The following is a 27,569-nucleotide window of genomic DNA, read 5'->3' on the forward strand; positions in this document are numbered from 1 at the left end:
TATTCATGAAAATTATGGAAAATTGCCCTTTTTCATCTAATAAAAAAGTAATTTTTAAATTCAGTTCGTATGGCATATTTCTGGTATTGATATATAGTACAAATCGTCTATAAATATTCAAACTAGGCCCTGCTCCAACCACCTTGGATAAAGACCACTTAAATCAAGGACAATTCAAGATTATGAAAGTCCAAATCATGTCCAAATAAAAATACATGTGTTGTGAAATGTAATTTTAAAAGTTTTATTATAACAATGACTTCATTTTATTCAAATGAAGAAAACAGCTTGGAAAAAGTCGTTGTTTCAAACCATCCCCTAATTGAAACTAAAGCTGATGATATAGATGAAGTTTATGAAATAAAAAGATGTGCAGAATGGATACAGTCTAATGGATTTAAAAAGGTAAACATTGCAAGTAAAGTACAATAAAAATTATATATACAGAAGTACAATATATAAATACTATTTTTAGTAATAAAATAAATAATACTTGTAGTTCTTGTAGTGAGCAAGTCTTAATATTCACAGATTCGTTTCACTAGGTTTTATTGCAAAACAAAATAAAATACGCATCAATTAGAGTACCTATTGTTTAATACTACTACTAATGTCGGTTTATAACGTTCTCCGCCTTTTCTGACTTCCAATCGCTACTTTGTCCAGTTGTTCCATAAGTCCTCTTCTATCTTTCTTTCTCTTGTTTATTCCTTCTCTCCAACTTTTTCTCTGTCTACCTCATTTTCTCTATCCTTCTGGTTGCCATTTTAGTATTTCTTTGGTATTCGTTGTTCATCCATTGTTTGTAAATGTCTGAACCAGATACAGATGATCCCAAACACTTTTTTCAGTGAGTTATCATTTGTTGAATTTGCTCTAACAGTATTTCCATATTAAAGCGACTTATACTTATAGATGTATAATTGGTTGACAATTACAATACTCTAAATAGGAAACCAATCCATGATGCGAATAAAGATAATTTGAAACAAAAGTAATCTATCATGAAATTATTATCGTGATAAAATGACAATTTTGTAATTAGTAAATTGTTAGAAATAGTTAGAAATTTGTCATCGACGTAAATATAAATACAGTGAAACTTGGATAATTCGAATCTCAGGGGACCGTTAAAAATATTCGAATTATCCAAAAATTCGAATTAAAAAATAAATCTATAAAACAATCATTACCTACATAAACATCTGCTAGATTTAGACCTATCAACATGTTACCGGCTTTGGAGAAAGTATTGGAAACGGTTGTATATGAGCAAATTCTTGATCACATAGATTTGAACCATATTTTAATTAATCATCAATCTCGTTTTCGTAAGAATCATTCATGTGAAGCGGCTGTTCAACTCTCAATATGTAAATTTAAACAAGAAATAGATAGAAATAATTATACAGTTGCAGTTTTTCTAGATCTTAAACGAGCGTTTGAAACGATTGATAGATACATTTTATTGGATAAGCTAAAAACCTATGGCATTAATGGAGCTGTTCTGAATTGGCTAAGGAACTTCTTAACTGACAGAAATCAAAGAGTAAAAATCTCTGATGTATTATCCGAAACTGTCAGTAATAACTTTGGTGTACCGCAGGGTAGTGTACTTGGACCATTGCTTTTTATATTATATTTAAATGATATAAATTTGTTTGTGAACTGTGAATTTATTAACCTTTTCGCTAATGATACCCTTTTGGCTTGTAGCGATAGTTCTATTGAAGGGGCGGTTGACAAAATGAATCACGTTTTATGTTCAGTGTCTAAATACTTAAAACTTAATAAACTTAAATTAAACGTAAGTAAGACAAAAGCCATGATAGTTACATCTAAATATAAGTACAGGAGTCTTAATACTAACAATATAATGTTAAACATTGATGGGGAACCAATTGAACTAGTGACACAAATTAAATATCTTGGTTTTCAATTAGATAATACTCTATCATTCGACAAGCATCTCGAGTATACATGTAAAAAACTAGCAAAAAAATTGTATTTCTTTACAAGAATTTCTAAGAATTTGTCACTTCAGTCAAGGATCACTGTATATAAATCGATAATCCAACCTCATTTTGATTTTTGTGCATCCATCTTATATCTTTTAAATCTTAACCAACTAGCCAAATTACAAAAATTACAGAATCGTGGAATGAGGATCATTTTACGTACAAGTAGATTAACACCTGTCACATTGATGTTGAATACTTTGCAGTGGTTTTCGGTATCGCAACGTCTTTTTTATTTGACCATGATATTGATTTTTAGAATTGTACATGGATTCGCACCTAAATATTTTCTCGATCTTGTTAGTTACAATTCAGATATTCACCCTTATTTTACGAGAAATTCTAATAATATTTACATCAGCAGAACCAATACTACAGGTGCTATGAACTCACTTCTCTATAAGGGTTTTGATAATTTCAATAAGTTGCCAACGGAACTCAAGTTGAAGACCTCAATGAACATGTATAGGAAAAATTTAAAGAATTATGTTGCAAATCGTATTTAATGTCTCATGTGTCTTCTAAATGTGTTTTTTAACTGCGTGTAGTTTAATGTAATATTTTGAGTAATGTAGTATTTTTAATGCTTGTATTGTAATGGAATATTTTAAGTGTTTTTTTGTTTTATTTTTATTATTATGACTTGGATATTGTATCTTAATAACACTTTTCTATTGTCAAATAATTTAAATTGTATATACTAATGTGATATTCAAAGATCGGTGTGCTCAAAGCAATTGATTAGATAATTAATTAATTAATTAAATTTAATTTTAATGATGCACTTATGATTTAATCACACTATTTAATGCTCTAATCTCAGGGTTTTATATTCTCGTGCTTCAATATCTCCTTTGCTTTACATATGATAAATAAGGTCAAAGACTAACGGAATAAAACACATATATGGTACAAAAACATCTATTGAAATAAATTCACCCTCAAAATATCCTCTAAAAATAATATCTCCTATTCTGATTATTGAAATACTCCTACCACTATCTAAAGTACTTATTGAAATTTGCGTTATGAATAATTCTACAAAAAAAAATAAAACTGTCTCTCGGATGATGAGTTGTCCAAATTCTTGTCTCTGGTCGCCTACAATTTACTCTTAGCAGCCCCCTATGTAGTCAGCAATCTCGCAACAAACTATTGCAAGCCTATTGTCATCAATGACCCCCTACAGATGCACGTATCTTTCAAAAAAACAATGCTAGCCTTTTCTCCTCTCAATAAACTGAATCTATTTCTCGTTCCGGCATGCAACGGTGACTCTTGGAATATAAGTAGAACAATATAACTTACAATGCTTTACGTGATGAGCCTCCGTCAGGACACTTATTTCAACAAACTTACAGCTATTCATTTATCTGCCTTACTACTTCAGGAGACTCTCAGAGATCACCACTATTCGACTTGACGATCATTTAACAACTATCGTCTAGAATCACATTCGTTTAAAGGCCAGCACTAAACAGTAACGTTGAAAAATTATTCTACCGTAAAATTAAATTATGTAAAAAATTATGAAAGTCCACTGACAACGATTCCAAAGAATTAAATTCCAAATTGTCAATGTCAGATTCAACACCAACTTTTCCTACCATTAGAAATTTCCTAAAACTAATTACATGCCAATCGGTTTTTAAGGAGATTACATTCATTTAAATTTCTAAATACAATTGTTCCCTAACCAGGTCTCATTGTCCAAACACATAACCACTTCCTTATCATACTAACTGTACAAAGAAAATACTTAATCCCTATTTAAATTTTGTTTACCTACGGCCATCCAAAGATAATTGACTTTCATTTCTTCGAAATGAATTTTGGTATATTTTTATTATATGTTTTAACTTTTCTAAAATATTAAGATCGAAACCATATTAATTCAAATTTTACATATCTTAACAACTCCCCGCCATTTGATTTGCCGAAAAACTCTGTTATTTATTTAAATGACACAAGTTTTTTTTAGGATCAAATTATTCCATTATGTTACCAAACTCTACTCATGATACTTATAAATGTCGTGAATGTTAAAAATACCCCGTATCTTGCCTGTCTCTATATGCGCTAATTCATAACTATTTACCCCATTTTCCGTATTGACCCTATATGGACCTTCAAATACCGGCATCAATTTAGCACAAATACCATTTTGTAAATTGGACACCCTTAGTGCCCTCACTAACTTTATCCCCTTTCTGGAATGTAACCGGCCTTCTTCTTCGGGTCCTCTCTTGCCTTTGGAGATATTTCTCTCCACTTCGTCTCAATCTTCGTTGAACCACCTCGATCACTTCTTCGTATTGTCTGGGGGCGGTGTCTTCCCACGGTCTCGTAGGCATTGTTCCTTTCATTACATATAAAGGCGTCTCCTTGGTAACCGTATTTGGTGCACAGTTCAAATACGTCTCTATTTCAAACACTTTTCTGTCCCAATGTCGATGATGTTCTTCCGCAGCAATTCTTAGAAATTTTGTGACTTCTTGTATAAAACGCTCTGATGGGTTGCTCTGTGGATGTCGGATGCTTACAAATTTTGTATTTATGCCTCTCTCTCTTAATTCCCCTTTAAAACGGTCGTTCCTAAAGTATGTTGCATTGTCCAACAAAATACTGTCTGGTCTTCCCACTGTTTCGATAAAATCGTCTATCTTCCGAAGTATTTCAGCTCCTTTCGTGGTTCTACATGGGTACAGTTTTAAATACTTTGAAAAAACATCCACCATAACTAATATGTGTTTATTCCTCTGTGTTGTTGTTATTAAATCGCTCAACATATCAATGGCGACAATATCCAGTTTCTTCCGAGCTATGACGTTTTTTGTGATGTTTTCGTTTTTGAAATTCTTACTTTTACACTTTTGGCATGTCTCGCAATTTCGAGTCATCTCTTTGGCTATTGTATAGTCCTTTCGACAAATGTAGTTCTCCCTGAACATAAGCCACACCTTCCTGCTTCCAATGTGTCCGTTGTCACAGTGTAATTTTGCTAAAACTTCTTTTGCCATCTGTTCCTTGATTACATATAGTTCTCTACCATCGACCCTCTTAAAATATAAGTTATTCTCTTGTTCGACCCTTTGCTTTTCTCTTTCATCCAGTTGTTCCTGATTTTCCCTGATCTGAGCCAAAGAAAATAAGCCTGCTTCTTCTCTCATTATGTTCATGCCAACGTGGAGAGTTTTGTGGTCCTCTTTGCGGAATTGTTCATCTCTCGTCAACGCATCAGCCAAGATATTGTCAGTTCCTTTGATATATTTAAATTCAAAATCATACTCTTGAAGTAAAAGAATGCCCCTATGAATTCTATTATTTACCAGCCTATTTTTCATTATATGTATCAAAGCTGCATGGTCTGTTTCAATGGTGAATTTTGCCCCTAGTAGGTAAAACCGTAATTTATTTACACAAAATAACACACTGGCGAACTCTAATTCAGTAACGCTGTACTTTCTCTCATATGTTTTGGTTACACGGGAGACAAAACAGATTGGCACCTCTACATCGTCTTGGATCTGTGATAACACCCCTGCGAATTTTGTTATGGAAGCATCGGTCCGGAGAATGAAAGGTTGATCATATCTTGGGTGGTGTACTCTTACAGCTGTGGAGAAAGCTCCTTTTAAATTTTTGAAAGCCATTTCTTGTTCCGTTCCCCATTTCCACCTAACATTTTTCTTAAGTAATGCTATCAACGGTATTTCTTTTGTGCTGATGTCTGGTATTAGTTTTTTGAAATAGTTTACCATTCCCAAAAATCCCCGCAATGTTTTTAAATTGGTTGGCCTAGCGTAGTTATTTATAATTTCGATTCTATCTTCTGCAAGACTAATCCCTTTTGTGTCTAATTTGAATCCTAAATACAGTATTTCCTTTTGGAAAAACTGACACTTTTTAATATTTAATTTCAATCCCGCTTGATCCAGTTCTTCTAGCACAGTGTGAATATGTCGTAGATGGCTTGTTATATCTGGTGAGAAAATTAATAAATCATCTATGTAATGTACAACAAATTCTCCATGCCTATTTAAGATTGTGTTCAATGCGCGAACCAAAGCAGCGCATGCACTCTGTAGGCCAAATGGTACCACCCTAAATCGGTATACCACTCCGTCGATCGAAAAAGCGGTATAATTTCGACATTTCTCTGCCAAAGGTATTAACCAAAAACTATGTTTCAAATCGATTTTGGAAAAAATGTGTGACCCTGTGATTCGTCCAAATATGGCTTCGATGTTCAAAGGCGCTTCGTATTGCGCGATTGTGTGTGAATTAATGTTTCTTGCATCTAAACATAATCGCAAATCACCACTCGATTTTTTAACGCATACTATCGGGTTGATATATGGAGAGTCACATCTTTCTATCACCTTGTCTTCGATCATTTTTTCAATTTCCTGTCCGACGCTTTGCCTGTATTTATACGGGATTGGATATGTCTTGGATTTAAAATTTTCTAAGTTTTTAACTTTAAAAGAATGTTCATAATTTTTAGCCACTCGGCTTTCTTCATTAATCAAATCTCCATAATTTTCTAGAATCTTCTCTACTTCCTTTTCCATGTTTTCTCCACATTTTAATTTTCTTTCATCCTCATTTTGTTCGCATGTATTCACTGTCCATAATATTTCTTCATAAAATTCTGGATTCTCGTCCATTATTGCCATTTCTTCTCTGTCCTCATCCTTTATTTCTTCTTCTGTTTTTTTTTATCTTCAATTTCCATTTGGTATCCCGAGCACCATGTTTCTACTGCTTTCATTTCTCTTATGAGAACTTCCTTTTCTTCCTGCTTCCTTTCTGTTTTATCGTCGATTGCCGACAATTCTTCCGTACCTTCGATTTCCTGTCTTTCTCTTGTATCCACCTTGTTTTCCTTCTTTCTTTTTGAACTCTTCTTCTTTTTCTTCCTTCTTTTTTTTTTCTGGTTGATTTTTTTCTTGTACTTTCTGTTTTTCCTCTACAGTCATATTGATTTCTTTATGTTTTTCCTGTTCATTTATCTTTTCAACAATTATTTTCCTATCTATTTCCATTTCTTCTTCTATGTTGTCTGGTTCTGCTCTGATTTCCAGTTTATTCTCCGAAAAATTTATGGTGATATGTTTTTCACTCAATTCATCAATTCCCGCTATCATATCATGGTTTAAATCTTCGATCACCACACATTGCATAATATAGTATTTGTCTCCCACTCTGATCCGCACTCCCAAACCTTCATTTACTGTCGTCAATTTTTTGTTGTTTGCACCCACTAAAGCAACCCTAGGAATTTTATACACAAATCTGTCCAAATTTAATTCTTTTACTAGTTTCTTATTGATTAACGATATCTCCGATCCAGAATCAATCAAAATTTTAATCGCTTTATGTTTTATAAATGCATCTAAGAATATTAAATTTGAATTAGAACTTTGTCTTTCATTTCCCGCCAACTGTATAAACTCTCTCGGATGACAAAATATACCGGAGAGTTGTTTATGTTTGTTCAGTGGATGCTTTATTGAAAATCCTGTCTGGATTCATTGCATACATCTTCTTCCTCGTTTTCTATTGTTACATGATTCATCTCCCTTCTATTTTGTCGTTGGAAATTCTGATTGTTTCTACCGTCCCTTTGTTCGTTCGTATTCCTAGTCGGAGGATTTTGTGCATCTCTGTTTCTGTTGTGATTTTCATATGTTCTATTTTTTGCGTGATTCCTGTTATCATAATTTTGTTGTCTATTGTAATTTTGGTATTCTCTCGGCCTATCTTCGTTTGTTGATTGGGCATGTCGGTTTCTCTGGTCATAATTTGATTGATACCTTCTTGCCGGTCCATTATATTGTTCATGTTGTCTTCTGTTTCGCATTTCTCTTCTTTTTGCTTCCCTTACTTGAAGGAATTGGCACAAACTATCAATATCTTGATAGTTTCTCAAAATCACGTGGTCCTCCAGCGTTTCTTCGAAATGTCTGCTTATCATTTCTACCAGTTGTTCGGTAGAGTATTTGTAGTCTAGATATTTGGAATTGTTATATATCTGCAAAGCATATCTTTCTTCCGATATTCCCATTTTCTCGTGATATCTTCCATTCTGTAGCTCTTGGTTGATTTCCCTCTGTTTAACTTTCCCCCAGAAATAGTTGAGAAATTTATTTTCGAAATCTGTCCAATTTTCAAACTCATCTTCTTTACTTTCATACCATAACGCTGCTCCTTCTTTCAGATGGTTTCTAATTGTTTCTTTGCAGTCGTCAAAATATCTAATATGTTGCAATTTGGTTTTCAAATTTTTAACAAATGGTACTGGGTGTGTTTTTCTAATATCCCCTCCAAATTGTATTTTCGCGTCGCTTGTACCAAGGATAATCATTTCCCTTCTTTCTCCACAATTCTGTTGATTCTTGAGTTCCGCAATTTGTTTTTCGTTTTGCTTAAATTTTTCTTCTATTTCTCGCCTGTCTTCTTGTATTGCATTTTCAAATTTGCTTTCTAACTGTTCTAATTCCATCTTCTGCACAGTCTTAATATCCTTCATTTTAGTTTCTATTTCTTCTCGTTGCATCTTCAGTTTCCTTTCTGTTTCTTCTCTAACTTTTTCTAAACAGGCTTTCACTTCATTTTCATATTTTTCCAAACGCTTTTCCAATTTGCCATCATTCTCTTCCAATTTCTGTTCTATTCTCTGTGATATTTCTCTTTGTGTTTCTTCCATTTTTTGTTGTGTTATTTCCATGGCTCGTTTTGCTTCCTGTTGATTTTTCTCTATTTTTTGTTGTGTTTCTTCCATGGCTCGTTTTGATTCCTGTTGATTTTCTTGCATTGTCCTTTTTGTTTCCTGTTGATTTCTATCCATTTGTTGTGATTGGAGTTGCATCAGTTGCAATAGTTTCTCTATTCCTGTTAATTCCTGTTCTTTTCTCTCCATAATCGTTGTATCTCCTTCATTACCCAATCCTTCTTCAACAATTTTTTCCTCTTCTCTGTTATTCTCTCTGCTTTCTTGCATTTTGCTTTGCCTCCTTGTGGTCGACATGTTGTTTCTTTTTGTTACTGTTTTCTTTGTCCCCGCCAAATGTGAAATTTTACAACACTCTATAAGTTGCAGAACACGACAAATATTTCTCCCCAAATTTAATAAATTTTCGCCACAAATATCAAATATGCAATCAGTAAATTTCAAAATAAATATCAAATGTACGATTGGTAAAAATATTAAATAATTCAATAGCAGTAAATATCAACTACCTACGATCAATCCATAAATCAAAAATATTTTTACACCTGGAAAAATTGTCAAATTATCTCTGGATCACCTGTAGTTATTCCTTATCTCTTTCCCTACCATCAAATGCAAAGCTGCGATATTTTTTAAGCCACCACGTTCTGGGCTCCAGTTAATGTGATATTCAAAGATCGGTGTGCTCAAAGCAATTGATTAGATAATTAATTAATTAATTAAATTTAATTTTAATGATGCACTTATGATTTAATCACACTATTTAATGCTCTAATCTCAGGGTTTTATATTCTCGTGCTTCAATATCTCCTTTGCTTTACATATGATAAATAAGGTCAAAGACTAACGGAATAAAACACATATATGGTACAAAAACATCTATTGAAATAAATTCACCCTCAAAATATCCTCTAAAAATAATATCTCCTATTCTGATTATTGAAATACTCCTACCACTATCTAAAGTACTTATTGAAATTTGCGTTATGAATAATTCTACAAAAAAAAATAAAACTGTCTCTCGGATGATGAGTTGTCCAAATTCTTGTCTCTGGTCGCCTACAATTTACTCTTAGCAGCCCCCTATGTAGTCAGCAATCTCGCAACAAACTATTGCAAGCCTATTGTCATCAATGACCCCCTACAGATGCACGTATCTTTCAAAAAAACAATGCTAGCCTTTTCTCCTCTCAATAAACTGAATCTATTTCTCGTTCCGGCATGCAACGGTGACTCTTGGAATATAAGTAGAACAATATAACTTACAATGCTTTACGTGATGAGCCTCCGTCAGGACACTTATTTCAACAAACTCACAGCTATTCATTTATCTGCCTTACTACTTCAGGAGACTCTCAGAGATCACCACTATTCGACTTGACGATCATTTAACAACTATCGTCTAGAATCACATTCGTTTAAAGGCCAGCACTAAACAGTAACTTTGAAAAATTATTCTACCGTAAAATTAAATTATGTAAAAAATTATGAAAGTCCACTGACAACGATTCCAAAGAATTAAATTCCAAATTGTCAATGTCAGATTCAACACCAACTTTTCCTACCATTAGAAATTTCCTAAAACTAATTACATGCCAATCGGTTTTTAAGGAGATTACATTCATTTAAATTTCTAAATACAATTGTTCCCTAACCCGGTCTCATTGTCCAAACACATAACCACTTCCTTATCATACTAACTGTACAAAGAAAATACTTAATCCCTATTTAAATTTTGTTTACCTACGGCCATCCAAAGATAATTGACTTTCATTTCTTCGAAATGAATTTTGGTATATTTTTATTATATGTTTTAACTTTTCTAAAATATTAAGATCGAAACCATATTAATTCAAATTTTACATATCTTAACAATACATATTATAAAATATCTCAATTTTAACTGTATATTAGGGTTACCTAATTTTGAATAAATTCTTCTTCTTCTTCTGCAAATAATGATAAATATCAGTAGTTGATCAGCAAAAAACAGTAGTTGATCATTTTTATCGCTGGAGATGTTTTTGTTTCTATTCTTGCCTGAGTTTTGCCAACCTAAAAAAATCGGCCAAAAATACCAATTAAAATATTTGCAAGCTATAAAAAAGATCGACTTTATTTTTTTGCAAAGAGATCTGAAATTTTTAGCTGCTTTTTAGAATTTAGCTTCTCAGTAATGACAAATGATTCTAAGATATCCAGAAAAGATAGTAGAAAAATTCGAATTATCCAAAATATAATTCGAATTATTCACGACTTTTTACCTTTACTTTTATAGGAAATGCTAGGGACCAGAATAAAAATTCAAATTAAAGAAGATTTCGAATTATGGAAGTTCGAATTAAGCAGGTTCCACTGTATTTTATGTAATTTTTAATATTCTGGCAAATATTTATATAAATATTGATGTTTATATAAATGTAAATATTCTAACAACTGTCAGATTTAACTAAAATGTCATGCAACGATTCTCGACATTCTTATAATCATATATGACATCAAATTTAATGACGCACTGAAAAAAGGGTTTGGGATCATCTGTACCTAAGTTGTTATGTTAAGTGATTGTTCATTCGATTCTCATTATTTATCTAATGCGTTCTTTGGTAATCCTTTCTCTTCTATATCTTCCTGCTGCTCTTCTCCAAAAATCCATTTCAGTGGCCATATGTCACAGCTGTATAGAGTTATACTTTTCACTATAGTCTCATATATCTTCTTTTTATTTTCTTTGCTGATGGATTGGTCCCATAAAATACCCAGATATTTGTAGTTGGAGCAGTGCTTTATCGTGGTCATTTCATGACATCTTTTTGTTCTCCTACAATGCAGAAGTATTCGGTTTTCTTTTTATTCGCTTCTAGACCCCATATATCATACTTTTCAATTAATTTTTGGGCCATGTACTTTAAATCAATATAATCTTCAGCCATTGTTACTTGATCATTGGCAACGTTGAACATACATACAATAGTATTGGTGTGTAGTAGTATCCCCATCGTTTTACATTTTTATTTCCATCTTTTAAAGATTTGTTTAAAACATTTAAAATTGTTTAATACATAATGTTAATATTTTGTTTAAATCTTTCAGGTTTGTTTACAATTTCCAGATTATTTATTACAAGATGCCAGTGAAGTAGTTTTAAAATTGGAGAGTATCGTGAATGAAACAATTTATTTATTAGGGGATACTGTTTACGAAAGGTATTTTCAGTAACGTATATTTTTGCAATTCTTTTTGGGCAACATAATGAAAATCTCTATTTATTTTCAGTTGTTGCATTGATTTTATTGCTGCTGCACATATAAACGCTGATGCGATTATTCATTTTGGTCCTGTATGTTTTTCAAAATTTGCAGAAAATGTTCCATTTATGTATGTTTATGAGAAGCGCCCGCTTGATATTGCCCATTTAAAGAAGATTGTAGAGACAAATTTTGATGATTATCATGTTGCATTTTTGGTAGATTTTGGATACCTTCACTTATTCGGTAAGAATATAACTACTACTACATAACTATAAAATATCTACTTTAAGAGGAAACAGTAGCGATCAACAGGTAGCGAAAACGCGTTCCAAGATTGCTGCTGTAATTTTGAATATTTTTTCGATATATTTGGCGCAAGTATTCGTAATATAATAAAGAAAGGTGGTACAGAGCCCAATTTGAAAAATATATTAATATGTGGAAATTACTCTGTAATTAAATACAATATTAAAAAACGAGCCTGTACCGCCATTAAGAAGAACAAAAAAATACACTTTCTTCAAATAAACTTTTTTATCCGATGCCTAGATTTTGTGTCATTTTGGAACTACTAATGTAAGTTTTGGAACTACTAATGTAACTTTAAAATGTAAGTATCTTTTGTGTCACCGAGCACTGGCTTGAATCCATTAACATTTGTAGTACTGCAATCCCAAATTTTGAACTAATTTCACATTTTTCTCGAACTAACAAAGAAAGAGGTGGTGTTGCATTATTCGTAAGAAAGGATGTTGTACAGAATTTTGTCATAGAATCAATAAATGTAAATACATGGTGTATAGAGGGTAGTGATGTAACGAATATTCGTATTCGCATTCGCATTCGCGAATATTCGCATGTTTTTGCATATTCGCATTCGCATCCGCATTCGCGAAATTTGTGCGAATGTTTTGCGAATATGAAAACCAGAAAAAAAATAATTTTAAGATAATATTAGGTTAATAAAACCAAAATCTATTCACTTTTCACCTTTTTCTATTAAGAAAAGGTAACTTAACCTCAAACATGCAGCTACTCTCAAATGGAAATATGCAGGACACAACAGCAGACAAAGAGACGGAAGATAGAATGAAGCGATAACTCACTGGAGACCTTGGGACTACAAAAGAGGAAGGGGCAGACCACAGACGAGATGGTCGAATGACCTAAAGAGATACGCAGCGACCAGATCGACAGCATTAGCACTGAACCGAGAAGAGTGGAAAAGTAAGGGGGAGGCCTACGTTCAACTTTGGACAAATGAAGTGCAATAGATAGATAGAACTTAACCTTGTATAATCACATTATCAGCCTTCACTTTTTTTTATTATTTGGTATTATATAATAAAACTTAAGATTCAGATTGATTTACACTAAATATCAATTAACTTTTCATTAAAAATTTAGGAAACATTACAAAAATAGAAACAAATTAAAAAAACTGGACATTCGCATTCGCATCCGCATTCGCGAATGTCAGTAGCAGATATTCGCATTCGCATTCGTATTCGCGAATGTTAAAAAAATGACATTCGTTACATCACTAATAGAGGGTGTGTTTGAAATCTGTTGTGGAAGAATAAAAAACCCAAATACAAGGGGATTTATATATATTCTCTCTATCTACCGACCTCCTGAAACTAGCAACTTCAAACAGTTCATTAAACAACTTAAGATGTTGATGTTCAATTTCTATAAGAATGGTAATCAGTTTCTTATATGTGGAGATGTTAACGTGAACTTCCTAATTAAAAACAATCACAGAAAAGATCTAATAAATTTATTAGCTGAATTTAACATTAAACACTTCATTAATGTTCCCACCAGGATAACAAACACATTTTCAACATGTATTGACAATTTTTTTAGTAGTTTGGACTTAAATAACATAGAAGTAGTTGACTCGTTCCTCTCTGATCATACATATCAAATAGGCTCTTTCATTGTCCCATTAATGTATAACTGTAATCATTCCTTTCAAACCCGCAATTTTATGGAATCTAATATGGATGTTTTCCGAAATGTATTATCTAGGGAAACCTGGGATGAAACTTATTCAGCTATCACTTTCAATGATAAAATATCAGCATTTTATGGAACGTTTTTATATCATTACAACACAATTTTTCCTAAAATACAAAAACCAGCCAAATTGTATAGCAAAAATAAGTTTCCTAAGCACATCAAAGAAATGCATAATATGCTGTGCGAAATGAACATATTACGCAAAAGGTTAAATAGTCCGTTTTATACAGAACGATATAATACTTTTAAAAAGCAATATCAACAAATCAGACAACAGTTTTTAAAACAAAGAAATAATGCACGTATTGAAAATAGCAACAACATGATAAAAGAAAGTTGGAAAATCATCAATAATAATCAAAATAGAAATAAACCTACATTAGCAAATATAATTAAAATAAATGACAATGAAAATATAAAAACTAAAGCTAAAGCCAACATGATAAATAACTATTTCATCAACAAAAATAATAATAACTCAACTCCAAATTATCTCATGAAAATTGATCAATTTTCCAAGACTTTCTTTCTTTCTCCAACTACACCTGAAGAAGTAATGTCACTTATAAGTAAGACCACATCTAAACATGCTGAAGATTTAGATGAAATCAATGGTAAGGTTATAAGATATGTTACCAGTCACATATTATGTGAACCCTTGTCACATTTAATCAACGAATCTTTTATGACAGGCCAATTTCCCAATATAAAGGAATCCAAGGAATTTGCAATTTTTAAAAATAAAGGTTCTGCAAGTAATATTGAGAATTACCGTTTGATTTGTATACCCAGTCAGATTGCAAAGTTGTTTGAACTGGCGTTCTGTGAAAGACTAACAAGCTATCTAGAAGCATTTCATTTACTGCCAGATGTCCAAAATGGATTCAGGAAAGGAAAATCTATTGTAAGTGCTGTTGATGACTGTCTTAACTGTATCTATGAAGCTCTAAATGAAAAACAGAACACATTGGGTCTTTTTTATGATCTCAGTTGTGCTTTCGACATGGTGGATCACAGGCTGCTTCTGATGAAGATGGAAGGCATGGGAGTTCGAGGTATACCACATGACTGGGTAAGATCATATTTGTCAAATCGTTTGCAAACAATAATATTGGATGGTACACTATCAGACCCAATGAAGTCTTCTGTAGGGGTACCACAAGGCTCGGTTCTTGGTCCTCTCTTCTTTATTGTTTTTATCAACGATATCAACCAAGTTTGCACCACTCCTAATCAAATTATTGAATATGCAGATGATACAAGCTTCATTATATTACATCATCAATTTGATCAGCTTGTTAGCAAGGGTAATACAGCATCTCAGGAATTTAGTAAGTATTGCAAAGACAATGGCCTTAAATGAAATATAACAAAAACCAGTTTCATGAGATTTTTACCAAAGAATATAGCCCCTGACTATGATCCTTATCTATCTATATATTGATCAACAAGTCCATTCAAAATGCTGAAGTAATAAAAATTTTAGGACTGATGCTAGATCCAAAGCTAAGTTGGGAAGATCAAATAGATAAAGTAACCTCAACACTAAGTAGTCGTTGTTATGTAATTAGAAACATAAGGGATACTGTATCCTTCCATATTTTAAAACTAATGTACTATGGCTTGGTGCAGTCAGTCCTTCAGTACTGCTTAATATTTTGGGGCTCATCTCCATATATGAATAGAGCTTTTATATCTCAAAAAAATACTACGAACTATGTTTAAAGTATCACCAACTACATCATGTAAGCCACTATTTATAAAAGCTAACATCTTGACTCTTCCAAGCCTATATATTGTACAACTAATAATGTATATAAAAAAACATGAGCAAACATTCCTTAGGAACGTGGATCTACATCCATATAATACACGCCTAAAAGATAACATACACCAGCCTTTTTCCCGCCTGGGAGTTGCACAGCATGCTCCTACATACATTGGGATTAAATGTTTTAATAAGTTCAGTGACATGTCGGTGACACATAAGATGCATCTTGACACTATTAAATCGTTTGAACGGAATCAAAAAGCGTTTCTAGTTAGCCATGCCTTTTACAGTATTGAGAAATTTTTAAATTTTCAATGTGTTTCTTGTAATGTATTTTTCTTAATGTAAATTTTAATGTACTAAATTTTTAATGTGTTTACATTTGTATAACATATAATACAGTCGAACCCGCTTATTAGAATCCCTGTTATAGGAATATCCCGGTTTATGGAATATAAATTCAAGTTCCCGAAACATTTCCATTTACTCCTTAATGAATTTATCTGTTTATTGGAATAGGATCTAACTAGATAATACCGCTTATTAGCATATTTTGCAGGTCAAAGAATATTTTTTTTTACAATTTACTAAAAATTTAAATTATGTTTGGTATTATGGTTTGTCGTCAACGGCCGGTAGTGCTGGATTAGATATTATTAGGGTAATAAATATTTATTACTTTGTTAGGAATACCAATTCGATCTTTAGCATAGCCGACAAATGCATGGGTCATAAAATAATTTTTATTTGTCTACACAAAGGCACTGTTGTCTGTTATAAAATTGTTAGAAGCAGTTTAGTTAGAATTCACTCAGAGAGTACCTACTTGTTTGGAAGATGGAATTATGGCTTTGTTAAATTCGAAAAGAAGAGAAAAGAACAAGAATGTAACAATCCATTTCTTGACGCCAATAAAACTTCTATTCAACCAATGGATTAAGGATGACCACACGGATTAACAACGAAAAAGCTATAATTACCAATAATTTCTCAAGAAAAAAAAAGTAATTTTGTTATATAGGTATGCATTTTAATAAGAAAATATTTACATATCTACATATTGCATACATTTCATATTAATTATATAATGTATTCATTCACATACATGTAATGTAATTTGGTATTTAACACATACATAGATAAGTACTAGTTACACTACTGTATTATTGACGTAAAAAGACCTAAAACCATTTACATACACTGAATATGTAGGTACATATAATATGATATACATATTGGCATAGTATGTAATAAAACTACATATTGGTATAGTATGTAAAACTACACATTGGCACAGTATGTAAATAATATTATTACGTATATTCGGTAACACTTATTTCGACTAGCCACCAATGATCGGTTATTAGAATATCCCGGTTATAAGAATATTTTTGCCTTGCACAAAGGCTATTCCAATAAGCGGGTTCGACTGTACTTCTTTGACTAATCAGATAAATCTATGTAATGTGTATACATTGTATAAATTTTTAGACGAATAAATTCTATCTATTCTAAATAAAAAATTTTAGTAGTTCCAAAATGACACAAAATCTAGGCATCGGATAAAAAAGTTTATTTGAAGAAAGTGTATTTTTTTGTCCTTCTTAATGGCGGTACAGGCTCGTTTTTTAATATTGTATTTAATTACAGAGTAATTTCCACATATTAATATATTTTTCAAATTGGGCTCTGTACCGCCATTCTTTATTATATTACGAATACGTGTGCCAAATATCTCGAAAAAATATTCAAAATTACAGCCGCAATCTTGGAACGAGTTTTTGCTACCTGTGGATCGCTACTGTATCACCTTAATAAATAACAAAACTCAGAAATAATGACATAAAGCTGAGTATGTTGTTCATAAACATTTGTATGATAAAACAAATGGAAATATACCTAGTGTATAGTCTGTTCGCTAAACTCAGACGCAACTTTCTAGATATTTTAGTCGGTAATTTTGCCAATTTTAGTAAAATTGGCAAAAAATAATTACTAAATAGTTAATCATCACTAAATAGTTAGTAATTATGCCAATTTTTGCAAAATTGGCAAAAAACAAAAAAATTATTGACTAAAATATCTAGCCAGTTGCGTCTGAGTTTAGCGAACCGACTATAACTTATAATTTAAAACATTTTTTTTACAGATAAACTGGTGGAAGCATTTAAAGATTACAAATACCTTGAGTTCATAAGAATTGACAATCTTAAAGACGTTCGACAGGGTCATACCATATTTTTTTATGGTAAAGATGAAAGAAAAATGTTTAATATTACTTCCCTAATAACCCGTAAGTATTTTCACTGGAATATCAAGTTTTAGAGTGACATTTTCACTATACTTTCCTAAGATCTGTAGTTTTGTTTGTAATATTATTTTTATTTTCAGCATTGGCTGTATTTTATTACGATATTGGAAAATCGAGAGTACAAGCATTTGCTGATGATATTAAATCTTTAACAAAAAGAAGGTATTATCTTATAGAGAGAATAAAAGATAGTGATACTATTGGAATAATTGTAGGAAGTATAGGAATACAGAATTGTCTAAAGTTAATTGATAGGTTGAAGTCTTTGATTAGCAGAAGTGGAAAGAAATACTATCTTTTGAATATTGGTAAGCCAGCTGTTGAGAAATTGGCTAATTTCCCAGAGGTAACTAGTTATATAATATATGTTTACATTTTCGGAGAATAAAACAATATTTATGCCCGATTTCACCAACGATACCCAGTGGCGTGCTGGCCATATAAATGAATCGGTGCAATCGCCGAGAGGCCGCGGCCTCTTGAGGCCGGTCAAATAAGTTTTTTCACAAAAAATTGTAGATGTAACAAAAAATTTTGTTTTAATTTCTAATCGAATGATATTGAAAATAAATTAAATTGAGTGTGATTTTTAATTTCAAATATCGCATTCAAAAGAAACTTTTTATTTATTTAAGGGACTTTCAGCCCTCGGTAATAATGTAATCTTTCATTCTGCGTTTAATTTTTTTTAAATATTTATTAGTTTTTTGATGATTCGAACAAATGAATTCATTTAAATAACATTAAAGCCGAAGGTTTGCGCCTATCCACTTAATAAAAAAACAGTTTTATGAAAATAATCGGCAAAACCTAAGACAGATCCCTTTTTATTATTATACAGTAATATTTACATTATACATAATATTGGACAAATCATTTTTAAAACCAATATAAGAATTATTTTATGTGAATTTCATCCTATTCAGCAAAACTATTTTCAAGTGTCAAAGTAATTTATGTTGAGATTGAGTCATTCAAAGTATTTAATATTTTTTTACAAAATTCTATCATTACTGCAATGCTTTTCTGCGCTTTGCTTATTGATTTTTTATATACGATCAATTATAATAATTATTGATTTTTAATATTTTCAAACACAGTAGCCACAGCCTACCTAATCTCGTCCAGACATGTCAGTTTTTCGTTGATGTCCATTTTATTACTTTTTTCTGAACCTTCGCTTCAAACCTTTTTTAAAATAGTACTAAATAAATTACGTAACTGAGAAAAGTAAGTCATTAATTTCTAAAGTTTTTTAATACAAGCTAAGTTTAAAATATTTTTTAATGGTAAGAATTAACGAAATATGTACTTTATAACACAACGGTTAATTATGGGCCTGGATCCCACGTACCAAAAAAAGTTGATTAATAGCAAGCTGAAAATTTGTTAATAGCTTAACGGTGTCTATTCGGACAAACTTTGATATATGGGAACACTGGAACAGGGGAAGTTTTAATTGTGGAACAGGTTAAAAATTTGGAACGTCAGACTACGAAAACGTCCCATGTATTTTGTAGGAGAGAACTTCCAATTGATTTGTTACCCTTTCATTAAACTCTCATGCAAAAATCAGACTGCTATTTATCACAAACATAATTTCTGTCATTTGGCATGTTCTACGTGTCGGACTTATTAAAATGCCGAGTTGGTGATAAAATACCATCTGATTTTTGCATGACTTGATTTCATGTAATCGAATAAAATATCTTTCAATAAAGTCGTCCCAGGAACGCAACTCACAAATATTGGCTACAGTCGGAAAAATGAAAGAATACCCATGAACGAACATATAAAACACGCTGTATTTTCCTGTCACCGTGTCACAAAGAAAATTGTCCAGTGCAAGTCCATGTAACAATAATTATTACATGTACTTGCGCTGGCCAATTTTTTGTGTGACACGGTGACAGGAGAATACAGCGTGTTTTATATGTTCGTTCATGGGTATTCTTTCATTTTTCCGACTGTATATCATTTTAAAGTCTTCTAATTTAAAATGTGTAATACTTCTATGTCCGAATTGCCGATATGAATGAGTCAGATTAAATTAAATTATTAAAAGAATTTTTTTACTGAGCAACAACATTTTTGTTTAATTTATTAATATTTTGTATTTTGACAACGACGTCCTAGTTGGAAGTCGAAACGTCAATAAAATTATTTTATCAAGTTAAATTGTGGCTTATTTAAAATTAGAATAGTTAATTACAAAATGCCACAAAGAAATAGCTTCAGAACAATAAATAACAAATAAAAAATTTTGATAATAGAAGATAAAATGAGAATGGGAGGCCGCTTTTCTATAAAATCACCGGGCCGCTTGAAAAGTTCCAGCACGCCACTGACGATACCTAAATATTTAAGAATTACCTAAGTGGGTTTAGGTACTTCCTAACTCTAAAACGGATTTCACCATACGATAAGAATTGCCTAAACCGCTTAAGCATTACCTTACGGTAGGATACGTTTTTCGATCTCCCTAAACTTTAGGTAATACTTATCGTTGACAGTCAGGTTATTTTTTACAATTTTGACTAATGTACTTGTGACGTTTGTCAATAATTTGCTTTTTACCTTAATTTTTCTGTTATTCTGTAATATTAGGGGCCGGTTGTTCGAACGCTAATCAACAATGATCATTATCAAATATTTAATTACTGTCACCAAAACTGTCAATGTCAACTTTGTTTGGGTTGCTGAAAACATAATTAATTACAATTATGAGATTTATTATTAATTATATTAATAATTATTGTTATATTAATTGATTATAGACTCCACAGACTTTTTAACAACCCAAACAAAGTTGACATTGACAGTAATTAATTATTTGATAATGATGATTGTTGATTAGCGTTCGAACAACCGGCCCTAGGTATATTAGTTGTATTTGTGTATTTTCTTATATATTAATAATATATTATTGTGTTGGAAAATATAGAAAATCATATATAGAAAAAAAAAGTTTTTTGCAAGTCTATTGACAAAATTATATAGTCTACCTACTACCTAACAAACTAGTGTTGTGTTTCAAAAACACATTCATGATATCACTAAAAATGTGTCATTAAAAATTAATAATAAAAGAAGCCATGTTCAACATATTATTTATTTTAAAATGATTTCATTAATGACAATTCAACTAACTTTAATTTTTCGTCATACCTATGTGAAATTTACAACTCTTTTCTTTTCCTCTATTTCCCTGTACAAATAACATACAAAACTTAACAAATTTAATTCACAAATAACTAACTACCAAATAAAATAACTAAACAGTATAAAACTGAATAAAACCAACTTGGCAAACAAACAATAATGACAAATAATCCAAAAAGTAATGTAATGTCATCTGATTCTTCTTTTTATTTATCAAAAATAGTTCAAAGGTACCCGAATTAATACCTAGCAAAGAATTTCCTAGATAAGCAGTTCTTTTAGTTGTGAAACGCTATTGTTCTTAAGTATAGACTTAGGAAGTGCCTATCGATAAGAATTACTTAATAAGGCAACTGTTTAGGTATAGTTGGTGAAATCGGGCATTAGTGTAATACACTGCATGTCAGAGAAAAACGACCACCCACAAAATGGATAATTTTTTATGTCTTGAATTTCCTAAACCTGTTGTCCGATTTAAGTGATTTTTTTAATATGTTATAGCCTTATTCTTTAACAATTTCGCTGTAATAATATTGTTGCTAGACAGGAAAATTGTCATTGTATACCGGGTGTACCAATCAAACTGTGTTTTTTTCTCAAAATTCACCACACCCTGTGGAGTATTCTAGCATTTATAAAATACTGAAATTAAAACCCAACTGTACTCTCATGTTTTCTTTATTGAAACATTCGCTTACCCAGTTGATCATTTTACAGAGCAACTACATTTCAGTTACATCACACATGTTCCTTGCTCTACCATAGATAAGTACATCACAAGAAAAGCGCGTAAACATAGCAGAGCTATCTCTGCTATGCTCCTATGTCCCACCCTAAAAGGGAGCAAAACTCTTTTCTTGAGCACTAAATTATATCACATATAGGTATGCCGCAGCTACAGAACAACACTCTTTTCTTAAGCGTTAAAGGATGTCAGATATATGTTGCAGCTATGGAGCAAAACTCTTTTCTCAAGCATCAAATAATGTCTTTTATCTGTAGCAGCTATGTATCAGATATGTTTCAGTTTTGTGTCAACTATGTCTCGTAGAGTGCACGTTGAGAAAAATATTTACAATAAAATTACTTCTTTAACTTTATATTATTATAGACAGTATTTTTACTTGACATTCTAATTAAAGTAAAAAATAATCTACAGCAATATAAAGTTGAGGAAACTAGTATTATTACTATGTGTTGTGGACAAATTAAATACAAACATTATACAGGGTGAGTCATTACTATAGGGACATAGACTAAGGACAGGTTATTTGGACCAAAATATGGCTATTGGGCCAAATATGCCTTAATAAAATGTTGCTGAGAAAAAAGATACAGGGTGTTAAAGCTAATTTTTGTTTTTCGTTTTTTGCTAATAGTTTCCCTGTATATTTATAAATTGCTATCAAAATTGGCACAGAGGCATAATCTTAGACAAGAAATAGTATTTTATCTACAATTTTACGTTTTGTCATAGAGGGCGCCACGTGGATCATTCCTGATGATCAAATTGAGTCTAAACTTTTTCTGATGAAACTTTTTAGTAATTTTTATTAGAAAATATGACGTAAACATCAATTTTACGTAAAATTGGTACTCTTGTTTAAACATGATAATTTCAACCGTTTTCGATAAAAACGCAGTCGAACTGCTTAGAGTCTTAAAAAAGGATTTCAAATATTATTTCATTTATGAAAAGTATTCTTTGGACTGTCAGATAATTGTTGTTGGTAAATGTCATTTGTTCAGAGTAAATTATTTTTGATGTGACAGTGTAGTGTAGTGTTGCATTTTTTAAAAGTAATCATTACTTTTTTGATTGAAATGCCTCGTCACAATCATTTCAGTTGCAACTTTGTTTATTAGTTTGGTATTTGATATCCCCTTCTGAGTTCCTGAAATCTTCAATTGCGTTTTTATCGAAAACGGTTGAAATTATCATGTTTAAACAAGAGTACCAATTTTACGTAAAAATGATGTTTACGTCATATTTTCTAATAAAAATTACTAAAAAGTTTCATCAGAAAAAGTTTAGACTCAATTTGATCATCAGGAATGATCCACGTGGCGCCCTCTATGACAAAACGTAATTGTAGATAAAATACTATTTCTTGTCTAAGATTATCCCTCTGTGCCAATTTTGATAGCAATTTATAAATATACAGGGAAACTATTAGCAAAAAACGTAAAACAAAAAAACACCCTGTATCTTTTTTCTCAGCAACATTTTATTAAGGCATATTTGGCCCAATAGCCATATTTTGGTCCAAATAACCTGTCCTTAGTCTATGTCCCTATAGTTATGACTCACCCTGTATAGTTTCCAATTTTTTATTGTATAATAAAATATTAGGAAATATTAAGTCACTTATTTATTCTGCCTCTCCCTTTGGTGGCGCTGTTTTCCTTGACGGGTCCAATCCGCTGCAATAGTTTCAAATTTTTTCTCAGAATACCATTCATCAGTATGTACAGCATCTGAAATTATTTCACTATAGTAACCAGGATCTACAAAAATAATATTTTTGTAAAAAATCAATGTTGGTCTGTGCCCATTGAATTGGCAAGTACTCTTCGAGCAGGGAACCATGGCACCCTTTTAGCATGTGTTCCACTTTATCTATCAACATCGACTTGTAGTCATAAAATTTTAATATATTATATTATGTAAACCATATACAATGAGGTTAACACTATTTACAGTGTGCTAGTTTCAAACTACTCGGCAGGATGCACTGAAGATGTTCTGTATAGAACGAAAACGTTTTGCAATCCATGACATTTTATAGTTTTAAATAAACGATTTTATAGCAGAATACATCTCGAAGTTTTTACTTCTGTATTGGTTTTTTAATATTTTTGTCTCTAGGAGTATGAAGTAATGAACGAGCGTCTGTAGGAAGATCTGTATGTCCATGAGAAATTAACAGTCTAAGTAATTTATTTAAATGAACTCTACTTATTCATGAATTGTTAGCCCATGAACGTAATCCAACTAAAAAAGATTGGTTTTCAATAATTGGCCGACTACTTGGTAGAAAACTATGAATGTTAGCACCAACACAAACAGCACCTTCTAAATTTGAAGAAGAAACAATTTGAGAATTATTGTTTGGGGGGGAATATAGTAAACAATTAGATGTGGATGAAACTGTAGAATTATTTGGTATCCTTTTTATTTCTGAATAAACTGACGTTTGGCTAGAAGCATTAGGACTGAGAGGAGTTGATGAGGAAGCAATAGGGCTAACAGGAGTTGATGAGGAAGCAATAGGAGTAAATAAATCATTGCATAAGGACTCAGTAGTTACGACATTTTGTAAAAGATTGGACGTAATTCTACGTTGATGCCTTTTAGATAATAACTTAAACGATTGTCGTTGAGCTCTTGGCATAGTGAAAAAAATGCGAAAAATAAATATATAGATATACTAACTGAATAATTCCTTTTCGTATCTAATTTGCTGGACAATACGGCACTGCACAGACCACAGACATAACCTCTCAACTTTTTTTCTTTTTCACAGCTGTTAGCTCCGTTCTCTGTCTGAGAAACGTTACAGCTACGAATCTAAACTAGGTAATAATGCTCTCTTTTCACGCTTAATTTGAAATATCGCTATAAGGTAGAAAATCTACTTCTACGTTATATAGAAGTAATACGTAACCGCTACAAAGTATCTATACGTTTGCTATAAATATGGAGCATGTTTTGCCCCAGAAATGTAGCGGAGACAGAGAAACTTTATATAGTAATACTCTCTTTTCTATCTTTAAATTCTATATCACAGCGACATAGATGGTCACTTGGGTATGTTGGATAATAAAAAAAAGTTAGGTACTTTAACAACTAGCTGTGTTCTTCATCAATACAGGGTGTTTCTAAATAAGTGCGACAAACTTAAGCAATAAATAGTTTAAGCAATAAACAAATCGTCAGTTTGTAATAAAAATTCAACATCCTGTATCTCGGAAATGAAGCATTTGCGGACATATGTTTATCAAACAAACGGTCATTATTTTTTCATGCAGAATTACCCCTTAAAGTTTGTCGCACTTATTTAGAAACACGCTGTATTGATGAAGAACATGGCTAGTTATTAAAGTACCTAACTTTATTATCCAACATAAGCGAATGAATCAAAAACAGAATGTGAAGGAAACCTGAGGCTATAGTTGGGTTTTAATTTCAGTATTTTATAAATAATGCTAGAATATTCCACATAATTTACCTGTCTAGCAACAATATTATTACAGCGATATTGTTAAAGAATAAGGCTATAACATATTAAAAAATCACTTAAATCGGACAGCAGGTTTAGGAAATTCGAGACATCGAAAATCACCCATTTTATGGGTGGCCTGTTTTCTCTGACGCGCAGTGTATTTCCTTTTTTCCGACTTTCGCATTAATGTCTCCAATGATCATTTTTATACCGTATTTCTGTATAATCACTATTAGTCCTTATCTGTCCTGTATTATCTTTTACAGTGCGTTAAAGCTCTGACAGGTCGATTTTTATTCGGAAATTATGATTTTTTGACGTATATCCCATAACAGTGACGACGATTTTTTTAAATGGGAATAGGGGTCGTGTGGTAGCTCATTTGAAAGTTTATTCAATTCTTTATTCAGTAATATAAACATTAACATAATTATTTATACAGGATGACCAAAAAATAATTTTTAAATTAAATTAATTGACGCAAAAAGAAGAATATATGTAATTTATTTAACTCAAACTACATTTTACGGCTGTCAGAAAAGAGAAAAAAATGTTTATTTGATAAATAAACATTGTTTTTCGCTTAAATTAAATATTCAAACTAAGAGGCAGCTGGGTGGCTATTTGACATTTAATTTAAGCGAAAAGCAATGTTTGTTTATGAAATAAACATTTTTTTTTATATTTTCTGGCATCAGTAAAATGTATTTTGAGTTAAATAAAAATTTAATTCAAAAATTACTTTTTGGCCACCCTGTATAAATATTGATGTTAATGTTTATATTACTGAATAGAGAATTGAATTACCTTTTAAATGAGCTATCACACGACCCCTATTCCTATTTAAAAATACATCGATGACGTCACTATTATGGGATATACGTCAAAAAATCTTAATATAAAATTAAAAATCGACCTGTCAGAGTTTTAACTCTGAAAATAATTAAATCGTGAGATAATAGACTGTTTTCACACTTTATGAACGCACTGTATAAATATACTATTAGTTGATTTATTACATTTTTTTTGTTTCAGTTTGATGTGTATGTGGTTATTGCATGCTCGATGAGTGAAATATATGATAGAAGAGACTTCTATAAACCGATAGCTACTCCATTTGATGTCGAAACTGCTCTAAACGTAGACTTAGAAACAAATCCCGAATGGATTCACAAATTTTCTTATGATTTCAACGATTATCTAGACATTTGTGGTGATATATCGACTACTTATAAGCAAACTGAAGATATCAGTTTATTAACGAATAAAGTAAGGGTGCTGAATCCTGAAGTGGCAGAAAACAATAATGGTGATCAAACGATAGCTGTCAAAAATGACGGAACGATTGCACTAGGTAATTCAGGTGCTGGATACTTAGCACAGAGGACGTGGAAAGGTTTAGAACAAAACTTAGGCCAGACAGAAGTGGAATTGGCCAAAGAAGGGCGGGCTGGTATCGCATCCAAGTATGAGAATGAACAAAGTTAGTGTGTTTGTATATATTTTTGTACAATTGACATTAAATAATTATAAATTGTATTTTCTGTTCTTTCTTCTTCTTTAAGCGCCGTCTCCTTTAAGAAGGTTGGCTATCATTACGGCTATCTTCACCTTTGATACTGCTGCTCCAAACCGCACAACAGAATTAAAATTATTATTATACCATTGTCTCAAGTTGCTTAGCCAGGATATATTTCGTCGTTCTATGTCTTCAAGGTTGGATTAAATTCATTTTTTCGCGAATGGGCGCTTTTGTAAATAAATCCAGAAACAGGTCGATTTTTATGATTTTTTGGCATAATATACAGGGTGTCCCGAAAAGATTGGTCATAAATTATACCACACATTCTGGAGTCAAAAATAGTTCGATTGAACCTAACTTACCTTAGTACAAATGTGCTCATAAAAAAAGTTACAGCCCTTTGAAGTTACAAAATGAAAATCGATTTTTTTCAATATATCGAAAACTATTGGAGATTTTTTATTGAAAATGGACATGTATAATTCTTATGGCAGGAACATCTTAAAACAAAATTATAGTGAAATTTGTCCACCCCATAAAAATTTTA

The 27,569-nt window shown here is 31.6% G+C and overlaps 1 protein-coding gene across 1 annotated transcript; it reads left to right on the forward strand.

Annotated features, from left to right (window-relative positions):
* Positions 1 to 18: 18 nt before the first annotated feature.
* Positions 19 to 27,039, forward strand: LOC114325254 (2-(3-amino-3-carboxypropyl)histidine synthase subunit 2). The gene is made up of 6 exons (XM_028273261.1): positions 19 to 405; positions 11,848 to 11,960; positions 12,031 to 12,248; positions 17,951 to 18,094; positions 18,193 to 18,458; positions 26,536 to 27,039. The coding sequence occupies exons 1-6, from the start codon at positions 256 to 258 to the stop codon at positions 26,986 to 26,988; spliced, it is 1,344 nt and encodes a 447-aa protein (XP_028129062.1). The 5' UTR covers positions 19 to 255; the 3' UTR covers positions 26,989 to 27,039.
* Positions 27,040 to 27,569: the final 530 nt, after the last annotated feature.

Source organism: Diabrotica virgifera, chromosome 7 (genome assembly GCF_917563875.1).
Source record: "Diabrotica virgifera virgifera chromosome 7, PGI_DIABVI_V3a".
Lineage (NCBI taxonomy): Eukaryota > Metazoa > Arthropoda > Insecta > Coleoptera > Chrysomelidae > Diabrotica > Diabrotica virgifera.